This window comes from Sorex araneus, chromosome 2 (genome assembly GCF_027595985.1).
Source record: "Sorex araneus isolate mSorAra2 chromosome 2, mSorAra2.pri, whole genome shotgun sequence".
Taxonomy (NCBI): domain Eukaryota; kingdom Metazoa; phylum Chordata; class Mammalia; order Eulipotyphla; family Soricidae; genus Sorex; species Sorex araneus.
In genome coordinates, this window is record NC_073303.1 from 315,855,247 (window position 1) to 315,877,362 (window position 22,116).

Below are 22,116 nucleotides of genomic sequence, written 5' to 3' on the forward strand. Positions count from 1 at the left end.
TGTTTAATAAATTGTTTATATTTATTTTACTAATCGCCATAAAATTCTATACCTATAAACTTACTTTAAAATCAAACTTTTATATTTGACTACATAGACATTTGATAAATAACATTTATATTTCATTAGAGTATTTTACCTTATTTTTATTGAGTCACAGAGAGATGCATAGTTACAAAGTTGTTTATAATTGGTTTGCAGCCATAATATTCCAACACTCTCCCTTCACAAGTGCACATTTCCCGCCTCCAATGTCTCCAGTTTCCTTGTCACTCCATCCCTGCCCCAGCTGATATCTATACAGGCATTTTCCTTCTCTGTCTCTGTCTGTATCTCTCTCTCTTTTTCTTACCTTTTGGGCATCCTAGTTTACAATACAGGTGCTGAAAGGTCATCATGTATATCCCTTTACCTACTCTCAACATTCAGTTCTTATCCAGAGTGATCATTTCCAACTATTATCGTCATATTCGTCCCTTCTCTTATTAGTGTTTTTAATGATGGTATTGCTAACTTTCTTCGGGAAAATAAAGTAACATTAGTTTTTTTAAAACTTGATTTTAATATTAAGAGAGAATTAAATGGAGAAAACTAATAATAATTTTAAGAATTAATATAACTCTCAAGGTAACTGTTCTTTGGTTTTCCTAAACTGTATGGAAATAAAGTTCAATGATTATACACCCACATTTATACTTTGTAATTTCCTTGTATATGTATAACATACATTTTACTACATAATCTTATATCACGAATCACATCACGAATCACAAAATCCCGTTGATCGTCAATTTCTCCAGCGGGCTCAGTAACATCTCCATTCGTCCTATCCCTGAGATTTTAGAAGCCTCTCTCCACTCGGCCTTCCTAATGATGCCACATTGGAGGCTCTTTCAGGGTCAGGGGAATGAGATCCAACTTGTTACTGGCTTTAGCATATGAATACACCATGGGAAGCTTGCTAGGCTGTCCCATGTGGGCAGGAAACTCTCAGTAGCTTGCAAGTTTCTCCCAGAGGGAGAAGTAGGTTCTAAGATATTGCTTCTGGGATCTTGCTTTTAAGTCTCTGGATGTTGGCCATTGATGGGATTACACACACCTGGGTTCCTCTGCCGGTACCTTCATGCGTGAGGCTTGTCCAAATGTGTAAAGAGGGGCCTTGAGCATGGCTGTGGCTAGGTTCCGGTGGTCTTTGGCCACCCGGCCACCGGGAGCTCTGCTAGGGGCGGGGAGGGAAGCTGGAGCCCATCCCCTCCAAGGGGCCCCGGGGAAGACAGCCAGGCTTGCGGGCAAGAGACTCTCTATTATACATCATTTTTTATTTTAACATTATAATTTTCCATCACTATATCACTGTCATCCTGTTGTTCATCGATTTGCTCAAGTGGGCGCCAGTAACATCTCCATTCGTCTCTGTCACGTAATAGTGTAGCCCAATGGCATATTGGGGGCTCTTTCAGGTTCAGGGGATGAGCACCATCATTTATTACTGTTTTTGGCATATCGAGTATGCCAAAACTGCCAAATAATTTTCCATATTTAATTTTATTATAACAGAAGATAAAATAAAATATTAATCCCTACTCTATGTAAATGATCTATATTAACTTGTATTACACTCACTCAACCACACATAACACAAAGAATTGAACTATAACATCTCAAGTTGCTCAATTCTACCATTTCTGTAACATAACTTATATTTACTTTTCTTTTTTTTTAATTTTTATTTTTTAAAAAATTTTATCACCATGTGGAAAGTTACAGAGTTCTCAGGTTTATGTCTCAGTTATACCGTATTCAAACACCATCCCTTCACCAGTGCCCGTATTCCACCACCAAAATCCCGGGTATACTCCCTGCCCCCACCCCAACTGTATAACTGATGAATTTCAATTTATTTTCTCTTCACCTTGACTACGTTCCATATTTCAACACAAAACTCACTATTGTTGTGGGAGTTATATCCCCAAACAAGATAACCCTAATAAGGAGGCAATTGATAATTAGTTTTCATTAAAAGATTGTATGTTTTCAGGTTTTAGAAAAGGTCTAAAAGGTTTTAGAAAAGCTAACGCGGCCGCGCGGCTCGGATGTGTCCCAGTCCTGAATCCTGGAGCCGTGTTAGTTGCTGCTCAGTGTCGCCAGGGTTCCATCTGGAGAAGGTGTGCTGGTGGCACCTCCTCCTTCCAGCCCCCCAGTGTTGCTGGCCCCGATTCGGGTCCGGAGCATTGTCTGGGCCGTGTTGCTCACCAGAATTCCTGCCGCTTCTCTCTATATTTACTTTTCGAGTTAATTTTCCATGAAAATTACAAACCAATGATATTTTTCTTCTATTACTACCAGTAGTAGTAAATTCTATATTTTTCTTACTGAAAAGAGAATCAGATATCAGGTTTTACTGTGACGCACTGGGAAAAATTGTCCTGATATTATCTTTTATTAATATTGTCCAAACACAAGATTGAAACAATGTTGAATTAAATCTAGTAGGAAAATTAAAATCTTGTATAATATCAAATCCAAATGCCTAAAATCTATAATTTCAGATTTTGTTGCCTGCTGTTAATATTAAATGTTATATTGCTAGATCATGCTTACAATATGAACATATAACTGAAATATATATTTGTATTTAAGAAAAGAATATTAACTTACAATATTAATGTAAGAACTATCTATAATAGGCCCAGTGTGTGTTAGTTATCTTGAAATTCTATGATAAAATACCACACACTGTGAGTTTTACAAAAGTAATTTTTTCACAGTTCATCTTCACATGAATTGTCAAGATCCTATATGTTTGAGAGTAAGTTTTTTGCAGATGTAATTAGATAAATGACATAATGCTCTATTAGAATGTAAACAAAATCCAATGTCAGCTGTTCATAAAAGATGAAGACTCATGAAAAAAAGATGTATAGATAAAGCAAAGAATGAAAATAATAGTCTTCGGAGAAGCCTTATTGACATGATACTTTGTATCTATAAAATTTTTGATAAAAATAAAATAATATATATTAGATATTTTCTTTTTGCATAAATAATGCTTTTATATTTTATAATCTTTTCTACCTTTATATATTAAACATATGCCTTATTCTGATTTTTTATTTTTTAACAACCCCTAATAAAATCTTTGACCTTAGAGGTCAAAGAGATAGTACAGCAAGTAGGGTGCACGCCATGCACATGGCTGATCTGAGTTCTATTCCTTGCGCCCATCTGGTTCCTTGAGCCACACTTGGAATGATCACTAAGTATAGGTTCAGGAATAAGCAGAAGAAATGTCAGATGTATACCCTCCAAATGTGAAAATTTTGCACAGCTATTTTATTTGAAGTATTTCTAGGAGAATTAAAAATACCTACACAAAAATTGCCTCAAACATTTTAGATTTTAATAGATAATGACTCTCCTAAAATATATTCAATTTATTGCAATGTTCAATATACATGTACATGTGTGTACGTGGGTATGCATGTATGGTAGCATTTTAATTTACTGTTAAAAGAGGAAGAAACTTATATATATATAATTTTCTCTATATACAGTGTTACATATCATCAGCTACAAAACATCATGGAGATTTTAAATCATTTAAGATAAACAGTCTAGTTAAAATATGGTTTTTAAAAGGTTTGTACACTTTCATATAAAGTAAATTTTAGTTGCAGCTAAGTTCATACATGGTATCACCATGTGAGTAAACGTTTCATAGAAAATATTTTTCTTACCTTCACAAAATATTTCCATAGACAGCAGAAAATTAAGAATTCAGTACTTTGGTTTACTAGGTGTGTAACAACAGAAACTAGTTGCAACACCTGACACACAAACTCGTTAAAATAAGTTAAATAATTGTGTGTCAATCTACTGATTACTGGGAATAGATACCTTAAATAATAGATACCTTACATAATATTAGTATCCATAGGACAGTAACTTTTAAAGCATGTGAGCAACAGTAGTATATACTGATATGTACATTCAAATATTAAGCTGATAATATCAAACTCTGAGAGTGTAATTATTTTAACTTATCAAATAAACATATTTTTTTTGCAGTTAATTGGAGTGGAAAGAGTTTTAGTACGGTGGGTAGGCACAGTCATAGTTCTTAGTACTTCCTCTTGAAGTTGCCTAAGGAGAACTATTTGGATTATTCTTTCTCAGTGGTTTGAACACAGAAGTGCTTCTTATGGTCTGATCAGTATAGCCACCATCTATATTTTATATGTCTATATGGCACTAGGAAAGTCAGATGTTTTATCTCTATTAATCTCATAGCAAAGGAGGGACTGGAGTTAGTCAAGACGGCCTTGCACACTGCTGACCTGGGTTAGATTTAGGTTACCCGCGTGGTTCCCAGGAGTCATCCCTGCACACGGAGCCTGGAGTAAGCCCTGAGCACATGCTGGGTGGGACCCAGAACCAAATCCAAATTAAATAAATACATAAATAAATAAAAGAAATAAGAGCCATTTAAGTATATTTGAGTAGTCAGAAAGGAAAATAAAATTAATTTAATGGTTTCAGTATATGTAGAATATAAAGAAACCAAACAAATTGATAGACAATGTCTAAGCAAGATGAATTCTTAGATGCTTAGGTCAGAACTGAGGTTACCAAGGCAGATAGGGAAGTAGGTATATGGGTTTTATAAACAATTGTGCAGAGACATATACACTTTGTTTTTAATCCCTTGAAAACTTACATTTATAGTTTTATTAAAAAACACTACATAAGGGTTCTTTAAAAATAACAGAGGATTTGCTCTAGAACTTATTGGAATAAGTGGATGTTTAAACAAACATACTGAGGTACTAGAACCATAGTATGGGGGTAAGGTGTGTACTTTGTAGCAGTTAGTCTGTTTCTGATTCACAGCACCAATATGGTCCCCTGAGCCTTTACTGCAGTGATTCCTGAGTACAGAAGCAGGAGTAAGCCCTTAGCAGAGAGCCAGGAGTAAGCCTGGAACACTGCCTGGTGTTATTACAACTCCCCTTTCCCCAAATAGAGACTAACAGTACAAACCATATCATTTCTTCAAACTTTTTTAGGCACTTTGTGCAAAGCGAGGCTGTTGCTGGAAGCCCCTGAATTATTCATTTATTCCCTGGTGCTTCTTCGCAGATAATCATGGATATATTGTTGAAAAAATCTCAAAACCAAATATAGGTAAGAATTGATCCTGTTCTGCAAGATGTAGAGTGGGTAAAATGCTCACCCCACATAGAACTGACACTGCCCTGTTTTGTACTTATGTTCTGTTTGTTTTGCTTTGTTTTGGGTCTTTGTGCCACATCTTGTTGCGCTCAGGGATCACTCATGGTGGGCTCAGGGCACTATATCTGGCTGGTATAGTGATTCACCCTGGCATCTAGAGTCCGGGTCCTGAGTGCTTAACAACACTGGGTGAGACTACCAAACCAATGAATAACTAAATTTAGTGTTCTTGTCATGGTGATCTATCAAATTTTAAGTAGACTGGAAAACTTAAATTTTTTTCTTGGAAAAACTAAATAGAATCAAAGTATAAGCACATACATTAGAATGTTCAAAGGAGGGGTTGAAGAGAGAGAACAGCAAGTAGGGGGCTTGTCACTCAACAGAGAGTTACAAGAGACCACCAGGAGTGACTTTCTGACCTCAGAGCCAGGAGAAAGTTCTGAGTGAAGCCAGGTGTGGCCAAGGAAGCAAACACACGAAAGAAAACTCTAATTGGTTACATTGATCTTATTACTTTTTTTGCAGATTATCTTGAAAATAAAAATTAACTTATTTGTAGTGAACCCAATCGGTTTTTATTTTTATTATTACTGTCTTTTATGTTTATAAAACATAAAAGACAGTAATAATTATTGGTCATTATGATTAAAGTGATAAATTATTACAGATTTTTGTATCTTTTTAAGATTTTGAAGCCAATTTAAAAAGAAGACCTTCACCTACACTGTTTGGCGATGATATTACCAGTCTTCTCCTCACAACCCAAAGTCAGACACCAAATCGTTTTCGGTTCAAGGTTTGTCTTTCTATTTTCGTTTTATCAGAGTTTTTATTTAAAAACAATACGTGCTATGAGCATATCTATTACCTGCAGAGACATTTTCCCTCTAAATAAAAAATAATTCATGATTAAAGGCCTATTTAGACATGTGACTTTTGAGTTTGCTAAAATGTAGTATAAGGAATTGTTCCTCTGGTAGATATTTTGTAAACATTATAATACAGTGCATGTAAGCAATTTAATGCAAAGCCCTGATAAGAATATTCAAAGACATTTAATAATTTTAATGGTTTAATTTAAAGTCTGAAAAGAGATAACTGTTACACTATCTACATCCTCATAGAATTTCCAATGGGGTGAACTGAAAGACAGTAAGAATAGTCACAATATCTAGATCTACCAGCAAATATTTACTAAAATTACAATGATTTCATAAAATATTTATATATAGCACTTTTATAAATCAATATATTCTATTTAATTTTTATAATATATACAGTTTACTTTGAATAAGATTAAAATCAAGCTTATGAGTATATTAATAGCAAATACATATAATTACTAAGTTTATAGCTTACTATTTTAAGTAATAGTATGCTCATTTGTTCAAAATTTACAGATTACTGATCCAAATAATAAAAGATTTGAAGTTCCTCATCAGTTTGTAAAAGACTTTTCAGGACCCCCGGCTTCTAATACATTGTATGACGTGAAAGTTACTGAAAATCCATTTAGCATAAAAGTTTCTAGAAAAAGCAATAATAAAACTTTGTAAGTAACCCTCTTTTTTTACATTTATTTACATATAAGTGACCCGCCAATTTTATCTTGTTACTACTACTCATGACTTTTCCAGAAAGAATGTCTCCTTCCATAAAGTAGTGAGCGTATTTTTTTGTGAAGATAATAATGATAAATAAATTTCATATACTGTGGATAAAACATTATAAATATGAACTATACATGTGCTAGTTATACTCTATTTGGGTATAGCATAATTCCTGCTTTCTAATAAATGATGAATTGATATATTTAGAATGAAATACTGAGAGATGCAAGCACAGACCTGTTTTCTGAAAAACATTTTATACATATAGGAAACCTGCTTCTTTCTTTCCTGGCACAGGTTTGACACTAGCATTGGCCCCCTCGTGTACTCTGACCAGTATTTACAGATATCAACCAGACTCCCCAGTGAGTACATGTATGGACTCGGGGAACATGTTCATAAGAGATTTCGTCATGATATACAGTGGAAAACATGGCCGATTTTTACTCGTGATCAACTACCTGGTGATGTAAGGAACTACTTTTATTGTTGTTGCTTTTTTCTGTTTGTTTTGCTATTGTTTTTGGTTTGGGGGCCACACCTGATGGCTGTGTTCAGGGCTTCTGGGAAGAGAAGCTGGGCTGGAGATACACAGAGAGCTGGGGTTGAACCCTAATAGGCTGCATAGAAGGCAAGCTTCCTAATGCCTGGACTATCACTTCTGCCCTTCAGCTACTTTTGGTTGTAACAAAACTTGAGCATACTTTATTGTCTATCAAACTACTATTTGATATCAATGATACTTGATCCAGAAGTTGTTTACTGTGGGGCTAGGGATTGATAACAATGCCCTAAGTTACCTATAATTGTTTTGACTGCTTAAACAGATTTTCCAATTTCAGCTTATTTTCTTACGATTTTTTTCAATGTTTTACCTGTTTATTTTGTGCTTTAGGGGACACATTGGTGGTACTTTGGGCTTATTCCTTACTCTCTGCTCAGGGATCAGTTCATGATAGGGCTCTAGGGACCACATATAGTGTCAGAGATTAAACAAGTATTGGACGTGTGCAGGGCAAGATCCTCACCTGCTGTGTTGCCTGTCTGACCCCTGATTTATCATCTACTTTTTAAAAATCCTTGTGTTCAAACCAAGTAATAGCTAATAATTATATCAAAATAATTCAAATACCTGTCTTACATGACTTTGATTAATATATGCATCAATTGTACATCCTATTGTATATCTGACTCACATCTTCCTCTTTCCTATGTAGGTATTCCTCCAAAAATGCAAATAGAAGTTTGTTTGATTTATAGTCATTATACATGAACATCTTTATCGTTTATATAAGCCACTTACTGCTGATTTTATGTTTCACTTATAATACTGTCTCCTAAACTCCCTAGAGCAGAATTAGGGTTTATGTTTTAATACCTCGTTGAAATATTACTGTCAATGATCACAGTGTATCAGTTATTGTTTCATTTTGGTTTTTCATTTTTGGCGCAAACCTGGTGGTTCTCAGTGTTTGCTCTGTGCTCAAGGTTGAATCCTGGCAGGTTTGGGGGTCATAGTGGATGCTGAGGATCGAATCCCAGTCAGCTGCATGCAAGGCAAGCACCCTCCCTGTTTTACTGTCACTGTTTCCACAGTGGACAGTGGACAGTACATAACATATATTTTTATATACTTCTGCAATGTGAGGTCCTTCATCAAAAAGACCCTAACCTTAAAAAATTGTTGATTGACAATTGTTTTTACTCAGCAGTTTCTGATTTTAAGTGCCTATGTGAACAAGTATACATTCCTGCAATTAATAAATTGCATTGAATACTGTCATTTGGTATATAATTATTAATATTCTACCAATCTACCAATTTTTATTTACAGTATCACTATTTTAATAAATAATAGGCTAAAAACTATTTTATACACATTTTTCCTTTTCAACCTCCATATTCAATCAACCAACAAAGCTCTTTTCTCTCATCTTACAATGCCTTTTCCATTTTGCATTCATCCACTACCAGCTTACCCACTACCAGCTCTCACCAACACACTGTAAAAATTATATGTGGCATGTATCATCTTTGAATTTTCTGTAGGATGCTGGGTAAACATGAGCAATAATGGATAAAAATTACTATTGTGAATAACTTGCTACAGTTCAATTAGAACAAAACAAAATGAAAATATTTTATTCATAGCAGGATGCATATGTTACTATAAATTTTATCAATAAAAGTATAAAAACAATTCAATAATTTAAATAAGATTCTGCTACAATGCTTCATATAGGACAAAGAGAAAATTAAATCTATCACTGTAGACTACAATTTAATTTAATGTAGATTACATGTCAAGTTTTAATTGACATGAAATTAGATAACATGAGATTAAGAACTAGAAAAACTAAGTTTTTAGTTTATCATACAAGTATAAACTACAATCTTATTTAAATGATTACATGTCAAGTTTTAAATTTTTTTATATAGAATAACAATAACTTATATGGCCATCAAACATTTTTCATGGGCATTGAAGATACATCTGGAAAGTCTTTTGGTGTTTTCTTAATGAACAGCAATGCAATGGGTAAGAATAATTTATCTAACAATATATCTAAATGAAATTAAAATTAAATTTTAACTAGGCTTTTTATTCCAATTCTATAGTTTTTATAAATAATTTAACTTTTAAAATTATTATAAACAATTTATAATTTGTAATACAGGAGCGAGTTTTGCACACCAGTGCTTCTCGTACAGAGATGGTTGTTCATATTGGGACAGTCACTTTGTTTTCCAGTGATAGCTCCTTTAAACACACACAGAGAAAAAAATGTTTCATTTCTGTAGATTTGTTTGTTAACATTTCTACAAATAACAGTAAAACAGGTCAGTATGGAGATTAAGAACTAGAAAAAATAAGTTTTTAGTTTATAATACAAGCATAATAGAAGTTTTTATTTTTTATTAATATCACTGTGGTTCCTACATTTAATATTTATACCATTGATGATAAAAATATAAATGTACTACATATAATTTTTTGCATGACTATCCAGACAGCTACTAATTTACTTATAGTAAAACTAAATTTAAAATATTCATAAAATTTTTGGAAGTTACTTTGGATAATGCAATTTATTAGCACGTATGCAATAAAATAATTCAAATATATTTTAATAAGGAAGCCCTTTTAATTTAAAAGGTTGTATACTTTATATGTTGATATGCAATTTCCGAGACTTTTGTATACTGTGTAAAAAAATCTGAAATCATGTATAATAAAATTTATAGATGGTGATACTTTATTTTTCTCCTATATACTTTCTATGTTCAACATTTTTCTCTTAATTATTTAGAAAAATCATTTAAGATGTATAGTTTATGTATAGTTTAATATTAAGTAAATTAAATATATTAATATATTAATAATATATTAATATAATAATATTACTATGTATCTTTTTACTGTTTACATGTGGTTTTTGCGATTTTTTTTTTTTTGTAGAGGTTTTTATCCAGCCTACTCCAATCGTAACTTACAGAGTGACTGGTGGCATTCTGGATTTTTACATCTTTCTAGGAGATACTCCAGAACAAGTAGTTCAACAGTACCAAGAGGTATGATTCAAGTTTGTTTTATACAATGTGTTTTTGACCTACTTTTATTTCATGAATTGTGTTTTAAACACAAATATTAATGTGTGATATATTTAAATTAGTTTGTAAATATATATTTGTTTTCATAACTGAATGTAATTTGCATCATTTTCACATATGACTAATTAAATATTTGGTATATTTTTCTATACAGTAGAACTATTTAAATGCTTATAACTCAGTTGTTAAGATGTTTCTTTCTCCTTTCAAATGAGGTCAGAAACTATTACTTTATGTCATATTAAACATTTACTAGTATCTAACTTATTTTGATGACATAAAAAAGTGAATTATCTAAAGGACTGCTGAGAAATAATGGAAAGGCACAAACACCATTTTGATCAGCCCTAGAGGATGTGCCTATCTGAGGAAAGCTAGTTTCACTTGTTAATATGTAATAGTCAAACTTCAGGAAAGTTGACTTTGAAACTCTAATTTAGAAAGACAGATTTTGAACAGAGTTTGAATTATATGTCTTAAAATTGATTACCTGAATATCCCTGCATCACTGTATCACTGTCATCCCATTGTTCGTAGATTTACTTGAGTGGGCAAAATTATAGAATCTTACTCAAGGTAATTCCTGAATTTTTCACCTCTCATGTCTCGGGCTCAGTTTTACTCAGATGATAAAAATATGTAAGTTAGGGATATTCGGTCTCTTGCCCCTGCACCTGGTTGTCCTCACCAGGTGTCCTCACCTTGGAGGGGGTGGGTTGAGTTCCCCTCACCACCCAAGGAGAGCCCTGGCAATATAAAATGTACAATTCCTAATAATTTAAAAGAATAAATTATGCACATAGATATGCACAATATGAAGATAATTTATAAAATATACCAATGAGTAAAATTTTAAAACCTGTCTTTTTATATTATTCAACTCTAATTTAAAGTGTTTACTATTTACATATAGCATATAGGATATAGCTAATAGAATTATTTTATTTACAATAACATACTAGTTTTTATTATATTCATAATGAAGAATCATTGTTTCTATATATTTGCATGTGTTATGTGGTGATGTCTAAGTTAGAGAATACAAATCTCTCACCCTTATGTTAAGGTAAGCTAATATTCAGTCTTGAGTGAAAATTTTAGTATTAAAAGCACCCATATTTCCAGATGCACAATATTCTCTGATGTGTTGAGACACTGATACTGGTAGTGAGTTTGAGAAAGTCACCTAGGGAGAGCAAAAGAAAGAAGCCCATTTGGACCCCATTTAAGTAAAGATATGGAGTATTCATTCATTTATTTTTTAGTAGAGAAGTACTAACATGATGGTATAATTTCCTTTTCTCCTGTCTTTGAGCTATAATATTTTCTTTGACTTTTATACACATTGACAAAAACGTACATTATTGTATTATACTTTAAGTGCTAACTACTTTTTAATCAATTTTTAGGTTTTTTTCATTTTTTATTTAATTTTATAATTGTTTTTAATTAAAAACCCCATGATTTTCAAGGTTGCTTTCTTGGCAGACAATAATTTAACACCAATCCCGAAAGCAGTGCAACCTTCCCTCCTACAGCCTTCCTAATCTCCCAGATTCTTTCGCATCCCAACCTCCATTCAATACCCATCTATCAACTTTGCAGGCCGATTTCAAAGTTTCAGTGGTTAGCTCTCGTGTTTTTAGTTCTGTTTAATTTGTGTTTTGGATATATGGCTATACCCCCTCAATCAGATAACTGGTATAACTGAAACCTTGATGTCTGTTAATCCGTTACTTCTTTTTCTCTTCTACCACCTTTAATTTCTTTCCTTCTGTGTCTCCTTTCTAAACACTATGGTCAAGGATGTTCTAAGCATTTCTCTTTTATTACAATACACTTCCTCATCCAGTAGTCTATATTGCACAGATAAGTGAGATCAACAAATTATAAGTGAGGTGAAAAAATTTCTAATAAAATATCCAGGACACATAAATTATGTAAACTTAGTAAACACTCAGAGACAACATAATGGGAAAATATTAATACTTCTCCATTTTATATGCATTATATTTAATAAACCATTTATTTATTTCAAGCTCACTGGACGACCTGCAATGCCATCATATTGGAGTCTTGGATTCCAACTGAGTCGCTGGAATTATACGTCACTGGATGTAGTGAAGGAAGTGGTAAAAAGAAATCGTGATGCCGGTATACCATATGTAAGTTAAATGAAGGCATTTAAAAATATATTGAAAGTTATTTGTTATATAAAATATCAAAGATATTCATAAATGCTATGATTTTACATACACATTTATATCATATATAGCATTTATTATTTATAATATAAATTATTATTTATAATATGTATTACTCCAATATATTATCAGTTATTTAAATTTTTTAAATAGAGATAATATTGGATTATAAGAGTATTAATGTGTGTATATTTTAAAGTCATATTGGGGGCTGGAGCAATAGTACAGCAGGTAGGGCGTTTGCTTTGCATATGGCCACCCCAAGTTCGATTCCCAGCATCCTATCTGGTCCCCTGAGCACCACCAGACCTTAAGTCTTATTCCTAACTCTGTTCTCAGTAGTCACTCCTGGCAGTGCTCATGGTGCTGAAGATCAAATTGCAATTAACAACACCTTAGCCTTTGTTCTATCTCTCTAACCACTCACATGACTTTTTGACTTATTTCCTGTGTGTGTTCTGGGAGTTTATGATAGAAGTCGCAGTTGTTGGGTCATATGGAAGGTCTATTTTTTTGATTTGGAAAAATGTCCATACTGTTTTCAATAAAAATTAAACCAGACAATGTTCCTACCAATACTGAAGGAACAAAATTTCTCTTTACCACATGCCTACAAACTCTAGTTGTTTCCAGTCTGACAAAAACAGTAACAAGTCTCACAATGGAGACAGTGAACAACAGGACAACAGTGCTACAGTGCTACAGTGCTTTTTAGGAGGGAGACCTTGTAAGCAGAGCTCTGGTGGCTTGTGATTGCTTATTAGCAATTCATAGCCAACTGGGTCAATAATTCCATGCCAGGTTCCGTGGAACAAAGTTTTTGGGGCTCTGTGATGGCAAGGTTTTCCTTGGCCACCTTGGTGCTGCTTAGTGATCTCCAGGGCATTCCTTGGGACCTTTCAGGGCTGCATCCGTCGATGTTCAGGATGCCATGTGCTTCCAGGGATCATACTCGTATGATCAGTTGCGTATAAGGCTTGTGGCATTAACATATATCTCTAGCCTGACACATTTGAGAAATTATTGATATGAAAAAATTTGTTGCCATTTTTCTATGAGAATTCAGTTCATTTTTGTCATTTGAATGTTTTTAAAACAGGAGGCTATTTGGCTGTTTTTTATTTCTTGCTAAATGCATTTAAAATGTTTGTCTAAATTCATTCACCTGTTAGTCATCTAAATGTAATAAACTTTCCCTCAAATCTTGGAGAATAGATTATTTTAGCTATTCATGTAGTAATTACATCTATAATTCCTTTCTCTTCTCCAGGGATGTGTATTTTCTTTTGTTCCCCTTATATTTGAGGCTATTTTGTGACTTCAAGTAATCTATTTTCCGAAAGGGGATATTAGTGGTGGGGAATGTGCACTGGTGGAGGGATAGGTGTTTGATCATTGTGAGATTGTAACCCAAACATGAAAGCTTGTAACTATCTCACGGTGATTCAATAAAATTTAAAAAAATTAATCTATTTCCCACTTTGGTTATTTATCATTTAGTTTGCAATTTGTATTAGTTCTGCTTGTTCTGCTTGAACTAATTTTATTTTCCAGTCTGTGGACCTTCTATCTCAGTGTGTGTCTCTCCTATCAAACAACAACGTTCCCAGCTAAGACCTCCTCTAACCATTCACCCTTATTTAATCTGTCTTCCCTTGTGTATTTCCTATTGTCCCTAAGAGTTTATTTCTTTTGTTATTGTCTAATACATTCTTATTTTCTCCTCTTTATTTTTGCGTGTTTGTTTTGTTTTGTGGTCACACTCGGTGGTGCTCAGGACTTACTCCTGGCTCTACACTCAGGGATCACTCTTGGTGGTCTCAGGATGATATGGGGTGCCAGGGATGGAATATAGATCAGCTAAATGCAAGGCAAAACACCCTTTCTTTTGTACTCTCTTTCTGGCTCACTTCTTTACTTTTTAATCACCTTTCTGTTATCTCATCTTTTTATTTTTATTTTAGACACATGATTTGGAATACTAACAATGGCAGAATTTCATGCCAAAACAAAAACAAAAAAACAGACAAAATATTCCAATACCACACCCTCCACCAGTGTGTCACTTTCCCCAACCAGGTACCATTATTTTCCCTGAATAGCAAATAAACAATAAATACTTAAAGGCAACAGGAACTGAGAACCAATCTTTAATTGAAATCATACCACTGTAAGGAGGTGAGGGGAAAGGACATTGGTCCTTTCTGAAAGTACTACCTTTCTTGGCCCCTTCGTTCATTCTTGGCCTTCCTTCCTGACTGTCTTCACTATCTACAATTATAGTGAGTTTTTTGTTTTGTCTTTATTTCCCCTCCTATGCCTCATGCCACAAAAGGGCAGGGTAAGGAACTGTGTTCAAGTGGGCTTTGCTAGATAGCGGGGGTTCAAAAATCTCAAATGCTAGCCACTGCTTTAATGGATCTGAGTGACTACAAGGAGTTTGTAGTCACAAGTGCAGTAACAAATTTCACAAGATGCAGCTATTAGCATTATTATAGATTAGATATGTGTATTGGCCCACAGTTTACAGTTTCTACTGCCCAGTTGTAGTGTCAAAATCAAGTAGTCCATGCAGGAACAAAGGATTCACATATAAAGTGCTAATAAGTGTAGCAATGAATCGATAATCAGTGAATTTACATTTCTTAGCACTTAGTAGCAAATGTACCATAATAATTAACCTTGGAAATGCCCTATGTCATGAAAACATATTTTTTTCTGGGCCGATGGAGCTGAATTTGAGGTGCTCCAAGCTACAGCAAAGATTCAAGACTATAGGTGCGACGTGTTACTAGTACAAAATTATAGCTTAATAAGCGAGGTATAAAGAAATAAAAACCACAGATACTTGGGAGACACTTATGAACCAAGTTCCAAGCATTCAGATTGTAGGAGGCAAGGAGATAGTTCATAGCAGTGGAATATGTATTTTAAGGGAAAAAGACTTTGTAGTTTTATATCTCAAAAATCCCTGGTTCACAGTTGGGATGGAAGATGCATGCCAAAAGTAGATAATGGACCAAACATGATGACCTCTCAGTGTCTGTGTTGCAAAACATAATGCCCAAAAGTAGAGAGAGAGTAGGGGGAATATTGTCTGCCATAGAGGCAGGGGGAGGGTGGGAAAGGGGGGGGTATACCTGGGATATTGGTGGTGGGGGATGCACTGGTGGAGGGATGGGTGTATGATCATTGTGACATTGTAGCCCAAACATGAAAGCTTGTAAAAATCTCACAGTGATTCAATAAAATTAAAAAGAAAAAAATCCCTGGTTCCTAAACATCCTCAAGATGACCTATCCACATTAAAAATAAATAAATAAATAAATAAATAAATAAACAAATAAATAAATAAATTGACCTAGGGTTTGATCCTATGTTTCAAAACTGTAGTGCCTAGGGCCACCAGTTCACCAAGATTGATAAGTCTGATAGTCACCAGTGGTACTCAGTCACAAGTGTCCATTATTAATTGATTTCGGAATTAGAGCAAGCTTGGAGGTGATGAGGTCTCCATATTATGATTTCTGTCAACTTTATACAAAGATAAAAAAAGTACTGAGTTGGATACACAGAGTTGGAAACAGCTATAGAATCAAAGTTTGTGTGGGTTTCAGATGAAGCTGGGATTTCCATCATAGAATATCTCCAAGGATACTAAGGAATACATTAGGAAGTGATGCCTCCTTATCAAGTAGCTATTCACTGGGAACTCTACAGGTGACTTCTTTGGTTTAGTTGCTTTGGAGCTAAACCAGGAAGTGCTCAGAGCTTATTTCTGATTGTGAGCTAAGGGGGCACTACTGGTAGGAGTGACACCATGTAAGCTGATGGAGATTGTGGACTGAAAAGGAAAGATCTGTTTGTTTGCTAAAGTAAGAAAATAATTATGATAAGTGACTTACAGGCTAGCTAGTTCAGTTATGTTCTGGGGATAAGTGGAGTTCTCAGTATTTCGCTCTTAGAGTCAGTCACTAACATGGCGCTTATCAGCCAGGTTGAGAGAGACCACCAAGATATTGCCTGCTGGTGTCTAATCCCTGCTTGTAGCTTCATAGTTTCTTTCATACTAATCCAGTTTTATAAGTATGATATTGTAGGATTGTGTTTCTAGTGTTCGTTGTAACCTATCCCCTCCATTCTCTAAGACAAAATTCATTTCAAAAATGTTTTCTCTATTACATCATGCTGCTCTATACTGGGCAAGGGTGACCCTCTTTTTCTTCAATTCATATTATTGTCTTTTCTTGTGTCCCTTGATAAGAGTTTTGCAAGGTAGATTTCTGTATTATTGATCTATTTCTTTGTAAAATTTTCTAGTATTATAGAAGTATGGATACCTAGTTTCTTCTTCTTGGCCATCTTGACCCTTTCTCCTACTATCCATTATAATAAAAGTTTATTAATTTTTTAAATTTCTCTTGTTTATTTTTTAAATGGAATCATCATGAGATACACAGTTGTATATCATGCTATGTTTTTTATATCCTACATTATGTTAGTTTTTGATAAAAAAAGTTTATTTTATGCCCAAACGCCACCCAATGTCCATTTAAAATCTTGAGACTGATTGTTAAGTAGATTAAAATAGAATATATGGTTAATGATGAACAAAATTATATTTTGTTTTCAAATATTTTTTATTTTAAAAGCATATATATATTTCAGTGTTGTAAAAGTTCAGTGTAATTTCTACATTGTTTATTTTTTTATTTTAAAGTGTATATGTCACAGTATATATAGTGAATAATCATTTAATTTGTTTTACTATAGTATTAGAAAAATAACTGTATAATGATATTATTGAATCCTTAATTTATTTATTACAAATGAAATGAAAAAATTATAATTTTTAATTACATATATTAAATATTCAGTAAAGTTTAGTATTCTCAGTGCAACTCATTAAAATATGCTTGTCAATTTTTAGGATACACAGGTCACCGATATTGACTACATGGAAAACAAGAAAGACTTTACTTATGACAATGAAACATATAATGGACTTCCTGATTTTGTTAAAGATTTGCATGACCATGGACAGAAATATGTCATAATTTTGGTAATGATTTACGTATTCATACAACTTTAATATTTACTAAGTCAACAGTTTTCCTATAATTTTTTCCTTTCTATTACCAGGACCCTGCAATTTCCATAACTCCTCGCACCAGTGGGGCACCATATGAAACCTATGAGAGGGGAAATAAAGATCAAGTGTGGGTATATCAAGCAGATGGGACTACTGCACTTATTGGAGAGGTAAATCTGATATTAATTAAGGTTTTATTGCTTTGATTTTTGTCATAAAAATATTTTGTGATAATTATTTTAAGTGTAGATATTGTACTTAAATTTAAGAAAGAAATTTTAGAAATAAGGATGTTTCTGTATTTCCCAAATCATTTTATAAAGGCATAAATTTTCACATACATATGCACATATATAATATCACAAATCACGAATCACAAAATCCCATTGATCATCCAGTTGCTGGAGCAGCCTCAGTAACCTCTACATTCCTCCTATCCCTGAGATTTTAGAAGCCTCTCTCTTCTCGGGCTTCCCAATGATGCCACATTGGAGGCTCTTTCAGGGTCAGGGGAATGAGATTCAGCTGGTTACTGGCTTTGGCATATGGATACACCACTACACCACGGGAAGCTAGCTAGGCTGTCCCATGTGGGCAGGAAACTCTCAGTAGCTTGCTAGTTTCTCCCAGAGGGAGAAGTAGGTTCTAAGATAGCGCTTCTGGGAGCTTGCTTTTAAGTCTCTGAATGTTGGCCATCGATGGGATTACACACACCTGGATTCCTCTGCCAGTACCTTCATGCGTGAGTCTTGTCTGAATGTGTGGAGAGGGGCCTTGAGCATGGCTGTGGCTAGGTTCCGGTGGTCTTCAGCTGCCGGGAACTCTGCTAGGGGCGGGGAGGGAAGCTGGAGCCCATCCCCTCCGAGGGGCCCTGGGGAAGACAGCCAGGCGTGCGGGCAAGAGATTATATTAATTATATTAATTATATATAATTCTAAATATAATATAATTCTAAATAATATAAATACTTGCATACATTTCTGAATCACAAACCTTAGTATAATTTAAAGTATGTCTAATTAAAACAAAACTAACACAGTATAACCAATAACTTGATTTATTAATATTATCTAAAAAGATAAAAATAATTGCATATGTAAATTGGGTAATTGCATTTTTGGTATTAAGTTTTCTGGTTTATTTTTAACATTGTCAATAAAAGAATAAGATACTTTAATTAAAGAAATTTAATTTAGAAGTGGTCAAGTAACATTCCTAATATCAAACAGTAAAAGCCAAATTACAGAAACTGCCTACTTTCTAAATTTTAATAAATATGAATATAGTTTTGAAAACAACTCTAAACTTTAAAATCTATAACGCTTATACACATTGGTTTGTACAACTTCACTTTTAATTTAGTCAAATGGAATTTAATTTATATAAATATAACCATAGGAAATATTAACATAAAACATTTTTACTATAGCATTCTTTGCAACAATAAAGACTATTCTTTTTAAAAATATGTATTTTAGATATATTTACATATTTTTTTCTTGCTTTTTGGGTCACACCTGGTGATGCTCAGAGATTATTCCTTGCTCTGCACTCAGGAATCCCACCTGGTGGGTTTCAAGGGATTATATGGGATGCTAGTAATCGCACCTGGGTCAGCCATGTGCAAGGCAAACACCCTGCCTGCTGAACTATCACTCCACACCATATTTTTAGATATGAAGGCACCAAGATTTAGAAAGTTATTATTAGATTAAATTCAGGCCTAGAATATTTTGACAGCAATCCCATTGCCAGTATCAAATTTACTCTACTAATCATTTTTAAAGCATTCATCAAAGTCAAAATTGTATTGAAAAATTTTATTAAAAAATTATTAGCTCTTGACACTAAGAAGATTAGCTTTTTTAAAGGGTTGGGGTGAATGTCTGGTATGCAGGGGATTCTGGCTTAGATTCCTAACGTTCCAGGTGGCTCAAAGTAACTCCACAAGCACCTTAAAATTTGATCTGGTGGTTTCTGAGCTTCTGAACACATCTAGTGAGGACACCCAAAATTTATAATTTTTTTTTCAGAAAGTACAGGAAAAATAAAAAACATTTAATGTTTTCCTCATGAAATCTCACATAATACAATCTATTTATAGATGCTATTTTGTGTATGTACAGATTAGATGGTAATAGTAAACTTTGGAAATGAAACAACATAAAGGTAATAAATAGTCCCAAGGTATCTTAAATATACTTCTTGCCTAATGTCATTATTTCAAATAATCAGTAGGATAATTTGAAGAATCACAAATCATGATATGACATACTGTATGTTATATACAATAACATTGACTCATATGTGTTTACCCGAGTTTGAATTCCTTCAAATAATCTTGAAACATCTTATTTAACTTCTCTGATTATCACTCATGTCATATTCAAAATAGGATTAATCATAGAATTTAGTCCATCTATAAGGTGGTATAAATAAAATATTATCTAGTCCCTAAAGTTCAGTGATATTAAGATGAATAAAACCAAATGCCTTTGAAATTATACAATGTAACTTATTAGATAATCCATGCACTATATAACTTTATTATATATGTTATATATATATATTAAACCTGCCTATTTTGATCATAAAAGATGTATTTAGTTAGTTGCATTCAGAATAACAGCCTTACTCCCCCTCCTTTTTTTTTTGTTTTTTGTCACACCCAGTGTTACTCAGAGTTTACTCCTTTTTTTCTGCTCAGGAATCAGTCCTGGCAGACTCAGGGGACCACATGCAGTGTCAGGGTTGAATTAAGGTTTGTCACATGCAAGGCATGTGTCTTGACCTCTGTATTATCTCTCTAGGACCTCACATTTCATATTCTTTATATTTTTTCATCCAATAGACTTCATGATGTCACTCACTTTCATTAATATCTCTTTCTCATATATATTTTAAAGTAATCTTATGATTATTCCAAACAACTGATGCATGTATCATACTTCGCATAACAATAAACTAATTTAACTATGATTCTCTATTCAATAAATTTGAATTTTCATTTTTTTGTTTTATTAATACATGGACATGAATGATCATTTTTCTAGGTATGGCCAGGATTAACAGTATACCCTGACTTCACTAATCCAAAATGCATAGATTGGTGGGCAAATGAATGCAGCATTTTCCATCAGGAGGTGAAATATGATGGACTTTGGATTGTAAGTGACTTTTATTTAAAATTTTTTATTAAAGAGCCATAATTTACAAAGTTACTAATAGTTGAGTTTTATGCATACAATAATTCAACACCAATCACTCCACTAGTATCAACTTCTGTACAAAAGTGATCCCAGATTCTCTCCCCATCCCAATTCCTTCCAGCCCTGCCCATCAATTTGACAGGCAAACCACAAAGTAAGTGACTATTTCAAATGATGATGTTTTAACAATCACGAATCACGAAATCCCGTTGATTGTCAATTTCTCGAGTGGGCTCAGTAACCCCTCCATTCCTCCTATCGCTGAGATTTTAGAAGCCTCTCTCTTCTCGGCCTTCCCAACGCTCCAGGTGGCTCAAAGTAACTCCACAAGCACCTTAAAATTTGATCTGGTGGTTTCTGAGCTTCTGAACAGCTCTAGTGAGGACACCCAAAATTTATAATTTTTTTCAGAAAGTACAGAAAAAATAAAAAACATTTAATGTTTTCCTCATGAAATCTCACATAATACAATCTATTTATAGATGCTATTTTGTGTATGTACAGATTAGATGGTAATAGTAAACTTTGGAAATGAAACAACATAAAGGTAATAAATAGTCCCAAGGTATCTTAAATATACTTCTTGCCTAATGTCATTATTTCAAATAATCAGTAGGATAATTTGAAGAATCACAAATCATGATATGACATACTGTATGTTATATACAATAACATTGATTCATATGTGTTTACCCGAGTTTGAATTCCTTCAAATAATCTTGAAACATCTTATTTAACTTCTCTGATTATCACTCATGTCATATTCAAAATAGGATTAATCATAGAACTTAGTCCATCTATAAGGTGGTATAAATAAAATATTATCTAGTCCCTAAAGTTCAGTGATAATAAGATGAATAAAACCAAATGCCTTTGAAATTATACAATGTAACTTATTAGATAATCCATGCCCTATATAACTTTATTATATATGTTATATATATATATTAAACCTGCCTATTTTGATCATAAAAGATGTATTTAGTTAGTTGCATTCAGAATAACAGCCTTACTCCCCCTCCTTTTTTTTTGTTTTGTGTCACACCCAGTGTTACTCAGAGTTTACTCCTTTTTTTCCGCTCAGGAATCATTGTAGGCTCTTTCAGGGTCAGGGGAATGAGATTCAGCTGGTTACTGGCTTTGGCATATGGCTG

The 22,116-nt window shown here is 33.5% G+C and overlaps 1 protein-coding gene across 1 annotated transcript in view; it reads left to right on the plus strand.

Moving 5' to 3' along the window:
• The window catches only part of SI (sucrase-isomaltase), a 74,529-nt gene that overhangs the window by 5,840 nt on the left and 46,573 nt on the right, over positions 1-22,116 (plus strand). The window contains 10 exon segments of the mRNA XM_055127725.1: positions 5,067-5,184; positions 5,922-6,031; positions 6,636-6,787; positions 7,143-7,314; positions 9,285-9,384; positions 10,306-10,418; positions 12,497-12,622; positions 17,592-17,723; positions 17,804-17,923; positions 20,807-20,920. Of these exon segments, the coding sequence (XP_054983700.1) occupies positions 5,067-5,184; positions 5,922-6,031; positions 6,636-6,787; positions 7,143-7,314; positions 9,285-9,384; positions 10,306-10,418; positions 12,497-12,622; positions 17,592-17,723; positions 17,804-17,923; positions 20,807-20,920 (1,257 nt within the window).